This window comes from Siniperca chuatsi, linkage group LG12 (genome assembly GCF_020085105.1).
Source record: "Siniperca chuatsi isolate FFG_IHB_CAS linkage group LG12, ASM2008510v1, whole genome shotgun sequence".
NCBI classification, from domain to species: Eukaryota; Metazoa; Chordata; class Actinopteri; order Centrarchiformes; family Sinipercidae; genus Siniperca; species Siniperca chuatsi.
Window position 1 is genome coordinate 11,749,824 of NC_058053.1, and position 9,922 is coordinate 11,759,745.

The 9,922-nt window shown below is 41.5% G+C and overlaps 1 protein-coding gene across 2 annotated transcripts in view; it reads right to left on the reverse strand.

The window, feature by feature from the left end:
* The window catches only part of LOC122885592 (receptor tyrosine-protein kinase erbB-4-like), a 329,729-nt gene extending 322,131 nt beyond the window's left edge, over positions 1–7,598 (reverse strand). For both annotated transcript variants that reach the window (XM_044216868.1, XM_044216867.1), the window contains exon 1: positions 7,043–7,598. In XM_044216868.1, the coding sequence (XP_044072803.1) occupies positions 7,043–7,121 (79 nt within the window). In that variant the 5' untranslated portion in view covers positions 7,122–7,598. The remainder of the gene's footprint in view (positions 1–7,042) is intronic.
* Between the last annotated feature and the right edge of the window lie 2,324 nt (positions 7,599–9,922).

A 9,922-nucleotide genomic window follows, 5' to 3' on the forward strand; every position in this document is an offset into this window, starting at 1 on the left:
TCATTCAAAAGCCGGTCTGTAATTACATTGTAAATGCAGATTAGCTATGAATATTTTATAAGGGGATTACTAAAAGAGGAAAGAGACAGAGAGGGAGAGAGTTGAGAGAAATCAGCCCTTTAACACACACCCACATGCAGAACTGCATGAAAAGCTCGTTTGAAGGTGGAGCTAGTCTTTCATGCCCAAGTTGTCAGCCTATTATCATCCTTTCATATGTTCGCCACCATTATTAACTTTGTGCGGGAAAAATAACACAAAAAAGTGAGAATAAAACACATCACTCCAATATGTCAGGCTGTCGCTTCAGAGAGAGAAAAAACATGGCAGACCGACTCTTATCATCGGACTCTCATTCTAAAACGTGGCGGTAATGAGTGTGTCTTAACAAAGATTAGCCATAATTTCTATTGTCATTTTAATGCTCCCACATTATGCGGAGGCTTACAAAGCCACAGATGAAGGCAGAGGGTGGGCGGAGGAAGAGGAACAGACTGAGACTGGAGCAGAGAGAGAGTCTCTGGAGCTTGGTTAGTCTGTCAGTCACCCTCTATCCCTCCAACCATGCAGCCATACAAACAAACACTGACAGACACAGTCACCACACACACAAACACACATACAGTGTATGTGCCTGTTTCCCAGACCCTTTGTCACCCCATTTTGAAGCCCTCAAAATGTGGTTGTCAAAAGGGTCGGTGCCTGACAGCCTCCTGCAGCCCTCCAGGAGGATGCGGAGGACAGACGGGCTTATTGTGAAAGGAGTAGTAGCAGCAACAAAGGGGATCAAAAGTCTCACAAACTGACAGACATACAAGATGCGTTCAGACTCCCGACATCTACATTGTTTGGTGAACGCAGGAGTGAGACTTTTATCAAGGGCATGGATCTCGCACATTTACCTTATACTTCAGAGTGATGGCCCAAGGTGAAGGCAGTATGAGTGCGTGGGTATATGTGTAAGTGTGTGGGAGTGAGTCTCGGAGTGTGTGCGCCAATGTGTGAGGCACACTGGCACTGACAGACAACTTTGGTTTTTTTTATAGGATTCACACAATGTTCTACATGTCCAACAATATTATGCAAAGATCCCAAGAAAACTTTAATATTCTGTTTGGAATATTAAATGTTAAAAAAAATGTTGCAACAACTGTTTGTTTGATATATTTTTAGAAGAAAGAAAGTGACAGCCCTATTTTCTGTGAATTAGTTTCTGTGTGTATTTTTGTTGATGAACCTCTGAACCTTTTCTAATTTTGAGAACAGACACTCACACAAAGATGAAGACCAGTGGAAGATTGGCCTCCCTGATGAAGGCAAGACAGCAGAAAATGCTGTGTGAATTGTTTAATTTACCTAGATAAGCTTTGTTTCAATTTTCTTTTGAATAAATTGGGTGAAACTAACATCAGGGTAAGGTTTTGGTCAAAGTTTCACTTGCTCGCTGGTCGACAGAGTCTGCTATTTTTTTATCATTTACTGTATATAAATAACAGACTTTCCTTTTTGTACAAATAACTTATTTACCCGGATAGCAGACTTGAACCTTGCAGCAATGGTGATACTGAGAGAATAAGTCCGAGCAGGGATTTTTGACTGACAGTTGTCTGCACTGTGCATGACACAACATCATTTGGCCTCTTTTCTTGGAGTGTTGTTTGTGTCGATCCCAATTCACCGCGCTCAAAAATGCTGAATGGTAGCAGAAGCCCTGAGAATTGTATTATCTTTCATGCTGCAAGCTCTTCTTGGTGGCCCTAAACGCACATTTGCTAACCTAATTAAAAAGCAGCGGATTGATTTCCCCGCTGCTGAAACTTAGTCCCCAATCTGTCTAAACTAGCTGTGGTATATTGTCAGAGATATTGAGCAGGGCCTCGCTAGTTTTTGTGTATATTAGTGTTTGTTGCACTACCTTGTTAATGAAGGACGCTGGCTGCTGTGTATTCAGCACTCAGGGCCTGTGTTGCACAGAGGCTATCAGTATTTCTATTTGTGTGTCTCTCTCTCTTGCCCCCTTCCCTTTTTTTCTCTCACAAACATACAAAAACTCAAAGCTCACTCAATTTACTGAAAGCAAAAAGAGAAACCATAAAAGCAGTGAAACGTAGAGGGAAAGAAAAACAGAAAGCATTCCATTTACAACAAACCATACCAAATCGGCAGTAATCTAATTGCTTGTAAACCACATTGCATTTGCATTTTAAACACACATGTGATAAACAGCTGGCAAAATTAAGCATGCACAGATATGCTCCAATCCGATTATGACATCCTTCAAAAAAAGGACATTTAATGGCTGACAATGATGCATGGCAAAACACATGCGCATGTATGGTGCATTCATACCTGCAGGTGATAAATGAGGGTGTGGCGCTTGTTAAGGTTACATAGGGTATGATCCAATCATTTCTGCTGGCTGCAGACAGTCTGACTGGTTATGAGCCCATTAACAAGTCAAAACTGGAAAACAATGTCTGCAGTTGTGTCTTCAGAAAGTAATAATAATAATAATAATAATACAACTTCCTCACGTCATCCTTAATAAAGAAGTCTGTGGTAATACATTTTGGAAGAATATGATACAAATAGAAAAGTTACTGTGGTAGTAATTAAATAATAGTACAGTAATATCACAGCAGATTAAAACTGCACACACACTTTTAGTCCCTGTTGGAATATTAGAGTGATTTTTCATTAGGGATTCTTGGGCCACATTGTGGGTGCTACACTTGTATTATTGATGCCAGTGGTTCAAAAGCAGTTTGTTTGTTGAGAAGTGGGGAGATTTATAGGAAACTTAATGGTTTCCACTTCTCTCACTGAAACCACAGTCTAGATTACACAAACAGAAGGTTTGTTATTCTTTATCTGGTTGCAGGGTGAAATCCCCAGGAGAGGAAAACACAATAAAAATGGTGTTTAGAAATAGAATTTCTTTTCTGCAGCAAATGTCTTTTGGCTGTCAGTAACATAGGCAAGGTATGGACAATAGGACAGTATTAGTGTGTCTTTTAGTCTTTATCATTGTCATTGAAAGGAAAGAACAACAAAAACTCACCAGAAAGGGGGAAACAATAATGTGATAATCTACATCTAATTATTTATCACATTAACTGAATAATCACATCTTGTCTCTCATCAGGCACGGCTCAACTTTGAAAACACATCTTGACTATTTGTAAAAGCAAGACAGGAGGATTTGGTGTTAAATTATACAAGTTTAACAGATTTTAGAGTATAGTGGATCGATGGCTTTAAGTTGCTCCTCATCTCTCACCCAGACAGAGACAGAGAAGATGAAAGCACAAAGGTTCACATTCCGTTTTCCAACAAATGGAAGTGGATCACCACCTAATCAAAGACTGTCATTCTTCTAATAAAAAGCCTGGTGGCAGTGGAGGGTCAAAGCTCCTTTATCAGGCGACAGCAGGCAAAGATATGACTGTAAGAGGGCTTTGTGACGAAGTGGAGCTGTGTGGGCCGCTAAATGTGACACCATTCTTTCCCTATGCTTCAGACTGGAAGGAAAAAAAAAACACAACGAAGAATAGTGTACAAGAAGTGTCAGTGTGCAGCATGGCGAGAGTGCAAAAAAGAGAACAAGAAAAGAAAACAGAACTAACAAATCCTCACGTCTCCTTTTTCTAGATGAGTCTCTCTTTGTGACTCTCTCGACCCCTTGTAAACATTCTGAAATACTATGAACTCACATATCCGCTACACCCTGGGATTGCACTGTCAATTTCCAGTTGAGCAAACAGTGGGGGCTACTATAAAATCAAGGATGCGGTGGAGGGTATAGCCACCAAACTATCATTAAACTGCCATTTAATTTTTAGAAGGTAGTCCATCCACATTCTGAGTAGAATGTATTCTTTAAAAATCTAACTAAACCCTCAGTTTACATTGAATTAGGAAAGAAGAAACTGCTGAGAGCTGTAAAACAGGGTCATTTAAGGATGTAGTTTATCTACATGCTAACTGAAAAAGCACCCACTCCACACACACACACACACACAAAGTTGTAGTTGGAACAGATGACTTGACTGTACTCCTGCACCCAAAATAAATGAATATTCATAAACACAGACAGAGTTCTGGAATGTGACCATATGGTTCAGAATCGGCAGCCTCCAGCTCCAGCATAGCTGCAGTCAAATGAAGAGCAGAGTGCAGTGCAGGGACTCTGTGGCAGTCATGTGCCAAGCTGTCATGTGAAAACCTCTTAACTCCAGTTTAGGTGATTTGTGTTCGACTTAAAGGTTACATGGTTCTCTTTGTAGGCTGGGAAAGTTAAGGAATTTGAAAGCTCTTCAGCAATAAACAAAAACTCTGTGTTCTGGAAAAGTTTCTGATTTTCACGGTTGCTAAAAATGTGACATTTTGGAGATAAGACGTTTTAAACAAACTGGATTGGTAGGATATAGAATTCTACATACGTTTAGTCCGCTTTAACAAGAAGGGTACATTTTTTTTTACCGACTCATTAAGGGAAATGCTCGCTTGTATCAAAGAACCTGATGAAAAAAATAACAACGCGCGCGCATGTGAGCGTGCGTGCGCGGTTCCCTTATTTCTACGTCGTGCATCACGCCTCATACAAACCCCCGGCTACAGCACGCACACAAGAGCGAATCCAACACACGCAGACTACTCGTTCGCGCGCGCCCAGGTGCACACACGCACACACACAAACACACACATTTCATCACTTTGCCCTTTCCTTCTCACAGAACGAACGTATTTTAATATTTGTATAAGAAGCTCTCCCTACGTTTGTCTGTGGCTCTCTGACTCTCTATAGTGTTCTTTTAACTTCCAAATCCATTTTACAAGATGTGGAGCTCTACCAGGGGATGGTACCAGCCTGTCTGTGTGAGAGGCGATTGCCACTGTCATCTTCTTGCTGGATTATCCCGTTTCAGAGAAATGCATCAAGCAGGTTATTAAAAAAAAACAGGTGCGCGAGGTGGTCCTGAAGGGAATCGTAGTTTTTATTTTCTATTTGTTCAGATAGAATACATTGTGTTTTATTTAATTTCCTGTTAAGCAGCTTGTTTGGACACGCGCTGCAAAACATCCTTCTTGACAAATAAGCTAGTGTTATCGAAATTCACTAAAATAAGTGAAAAAAATGACCCCCAAATCCAAGAAAAGAGTTAGGAATAATTCAGACTGTGTTTCAATCATTGTAAGGGGCAATGTTCTGTGCGTAAAATGATAGGAGGACACGCATCCCTTTCTAGCCTCTCTCTCTAAACCGCATTCAACCTTTAATTCAATCACCCTCTGTTCCCTTTAAGGCTCCACTGGAAGCGGATCTTATTATCCATAGGTTACAGTGGCGGGCCTCTGCGTTAAACTGTGCGCATTCACTGGCTATGAGATCACATCTGACGGGAGACATTGCAAAAATGTCTCATTCAGCGTTTTTTTTTTCACTCAAAATACGCTGTGCTGATGGAAATGAGCTTGTTTGAAAACTGTTTTTTTTTTTTAAGCAGCAATACCAGACAAGGCGCAATGATACAGAACTCCACTCATAGAAGATCAAAATGACCACAGAAAAAATAATGCGTGGAAAAATTTGACAGAGAATGGACATAAGTGGAATTATCTCCCAATAAAATGAACGACTTTTAAGCTTTTAAGACTCAATATTACACTATGATTGGGTAAGTCACATCAAACAATCACTCTACATAGGTGGTCGAAATAGTTTCACACACAGGGGGCTTACAGTCGGTGCAAAGACCATGACTAAAAGCAGAGACAGGAAATGGACACAGGAAGCGAACGTGCGTGAATTATGTCCTTGTATACTCTGCTCTAGTCTCATTTCAATCGTCGCCCTGCCTGCCTGCAGGTGATTATGCACGATGATGATGAAGATGATGATGTTTTTTTTTTGCTTTTGTCTTTTTGGCGAGTATTTGTTATTTACATGCCGTCCACTATCTCTCTCTCTCTCTTACACACACACAAACACGCAACGGAGCGCGCGCGTGCGCGCTCACCTATACTTCCCTGTGCTTAAAGAGCGCCGCTTCACCGTACAAACGGTACTGCCACTGCCAGTGTGAAAGTCCTGAGCGCAACAACGCCTAATGTCAAACTGTGGTCCGCAGGATCCCTCAGGGGACTCACTATAAAATGAGGAATACTGTAATTTCAGGGTAATCCGCTTTGCTTTTATCCCGTTTATAGAATGCATATGGATGAATGTTCACCACTGTTATCGCCCTGTGCACAGGTGAGAGAGTTACACAGATCGGTATTAAAACACAACAACGATAGACTATTTCCAAACAGGACTTAAAGTGGTTTGATGAAATGGGTGCCCTTGAAATGACAACTCCTGCGAAGCATAGAACTGTTGAATACAACCCGCTGTTCTACAAGAAGATATTTCAAATAAATAGTTACAGTTTATTATCCCTACTCTCACTGTTATTTACGGATAAACTCAGGAGGGGAAGAAAGAACAGAGTCAAGACGGAACTTTTGAGTCGTGCATTAGACAGCCTGTCTATCCACAGGAGAGAAGACAAGAGCACAGTAGCCTGTTGTAAAGGGAGACTGTCACTCCTCGTTGTTTGTCCACACTGTGTCTAAAGGACACGTGTGATGGACATTAAATGCTCTCATTTCCCTCCAACAGTGCCGGTCTGTGCACGAAGAAGACAGAGCAAGTGCCTCGCTTGAATTCAGGTTATCACAACAGATTTGTCCTGCTACAAACTGCCATATGCTCAAACAAACACCTGTGTTTCAGTATCACAGTGCTTTGTACGTCAGCCCCTTGTCATGTGAATGTCAAGGCTGTGCTTCAACATTAGGATGCTGCTGGCTGACAGTGAAAATAACAACAGGAGGTGCCGAATTTATCTTTCGAGCTCTAATGCCCTTACGCGCGTAAAATGAACAACGGTAATGGAAAAGTATGCCCGATGGATAGTTGTGCCACTGCGCTCAGTGCGCACCGACCACCTCCACGGATAACTGTGCATCGGGGAGCAGACGGACGGCGTTCACTCACCTGATTGAGAAGAGCTCGACCCGAACAAGAGGCAAGTCAGGAGGAAGCCGAAACAACACAGGGCAGTCGTTGGTTTCATTGTTGTGCTTGGCAAGTATCTCCTTTAAATTCACATGTCCAGCAGCGTATCCTCCCTTGAAACAGCCAGAAAGGATTAATCGTTTGCGCTGGAAGCCTCTTCTGCCTGTGAGTTTGGGGACTTTAGTCGCTTTTGACTAAGTTTACAGTTTGTCCGACAGTCCTGCGCCTGTCCACTCACTGCCTGCAGGCCTAATTTGTAACTGACGTGAGAACAGAAATAGTCGAATATTAGTTTCCAACGCGCGCACTGTAAAGCTTGTCTAAACAGTATAAAGCAGTACTCATGCCATTACTCCCCGACTTAGATACAGTATGCAGCTGTAGACTCGTATTCTTCAGACACACCTCCGAGCCCCTGAACTCCTCCTACAGACTCTGTGATTGGCACAGGTGTCCGACGATCACCTTAAACCCCGCCAGCCACAACTCCATACGCGCTGCCATTGGTTGACACAAGATGCCAAACCCCATGAATTTGTGCGTCGGCTCCGTTGCACCTGTCACACTGAACACAGCAGAGATAAATGCTGCGAGAAGGTTTTATAGGTGTAATGGGTAAAATAGAGCTGAAGATCACTTAAGGGTGGCTTTCCCATGCGCTTTTGATGATCTTATCCATCATTTTTCTTATTTATAAGATACAGTCTCATATTGGACGTGTTGTTGATTTAATACTGAACTGAACTGGGAGTGTAGTGAGAGTAATGTCTAGAACTAGATTAGATTTCATTATATTATTATCAGCTTTAAAGTAAATTCAATTGTGCTTCTGCTGTTGATCCCATGACTCCTATCTAAAGTTGCTTCATTTTATAAGACAACATGATCAGGTAATGAAGAGAAGGCATTTTGACAGCAAAACCACCCAAGAGACTTTTTTTCATGCTGCATCTTAAGCAAAAATTTCCATTTTTCCTCAGTTATCAGAGTACATTACTGTTGAAGGCAATATCTCCCCATATCCAGGGTAATCATTTCCCCAGGGGTGGCTGAGTGTAAATGACACAAATAAAAGTCAAATAGAACGTTTAGATAGTGATATTATTGTGCCCACTGAGCTATTTGTAATAGTTCGAAAGCGGTGACTTTGCAGTGACAGAAAAATATCTAAGATAATGGGAGCATAGGAAACAATGTGACAAAAGGTTATTACTCTCTGAACCAGCTGCTGCCTACTTTTGCACTTCAGGAGAAGGGTGAACGCCTCCTGGAGTTTCAATATGTCCACACATCTGGACAGAAATCATGCACTCTGACTGTACCCCCCACCTTAAGTTCTCTCCACACACACACACACACACACACACACACACACACACACACACACACACGGTCTCACCAGAGTCTCAAAAGGCATAAAGTACTGTTGAATGTTTGTGATAGGCTTAGTTTATCAGTAAGGCAAATGAATAAATACTTTTCTTATTGCATCTATTTATCAGATTCATTCACTTTTATATATTTAGAGTTAAACTGTATTTCTTTTACAGTGGATAAAATAATTGCATTTTACCCTCAAATTTGCACAATTAAGCCACATATTTAAGCTGCAACACAGTAGACTTATATTAGATTTAATATGTAAGCACCATAACAATCAACTGCAAGCAAGTTCTATCATTATGGGGTCTTTTAAGGGACAAACGTATGGTATTTATGCTCTTCTGAAAGTGGTTGTAAGCTTTATTATGACTGGAGGAGACAGTTTACCTTCATTTTAATTTTCCATTACATCAAAGTATTCGCCTGAGCAATAATCTACTCAAGTCCATAAACATCCTTCTTTTAGCTAGGCAGGTCATTCGTCCCCAAAAATCATTCAAGGCTTTTGCTTTTGTTTGCTTCTAATAGGAAGGCATACTGCTCGCCCACACACATCCACTGCCTCGCCTGGTGCTTTTTCTGATCCTGGAACAGTGAGCTGAACTTTCCTGAGACAAGTGTACCCAACACTTTAAGAAAATGGGATGCAGACAGTTTTCACTTTGGAGAAAGTCAAAAGGCTCTGTTGCTTTCATCTTTGTTGCAGAATGAATAGTGCACTGAACTGTGAGGGGCACTTCTTGAACCTCTGCTGCAGTATTGACCCTTCACCAGTGGGAGGCAGTCCATTTCTCACCTGTAGGTCATAGTGACACAATGGGGGGCGGGCAATTCAAGCTGCCACCAACTCATTTCCTGACGCTCTCTGTGACATTGGCTTCCTATCACACAGAAGCTTTATTAAATATTCCTCAGCAGAAATGAGCTTTTAATATCACTGACACCACAAATTTATTAAGAAATATGGAAAAATGAGATCTGGCAGCATGCTACGAGGAGAGGCTTCACTCTAAATATGCCTCAAATGGCTGCCGTTTATCATTTTTAATACCAAAAATGCAATTTAGCAATGTTGTGTATTTTCATTATACATTACGCTCTAAGAGGCAACTTCTGACAGTATCACCCTAATGCTGTCAATTAGGTAATTTATTCCAGGGGATTATGAGAGGGAATGAGACGAGGTTTCATGTATTCTTCTAGGCGTTCCCCGGTGCCTGGTGTACAGCTAATCTAATACATAACCCCCTGATTTGTTTAATGGATGAGACTTTGCTGCTGCAAGAGGCACGCCAATAAAAGCTGGGGCCCTCCAGAGGCTATTGTGCCTCATAATGATGCCAGACACACAATGTGAGAGTTATGAAGCAATTTTTTATCATGCGGCACATTGTTTTGCTCTGTTGGTGCCGTGCAAGTAAAGGCAATCTCTCCCTGCAGCATAGCACTTCTCCCCCACACTTAGATAAACCTTCA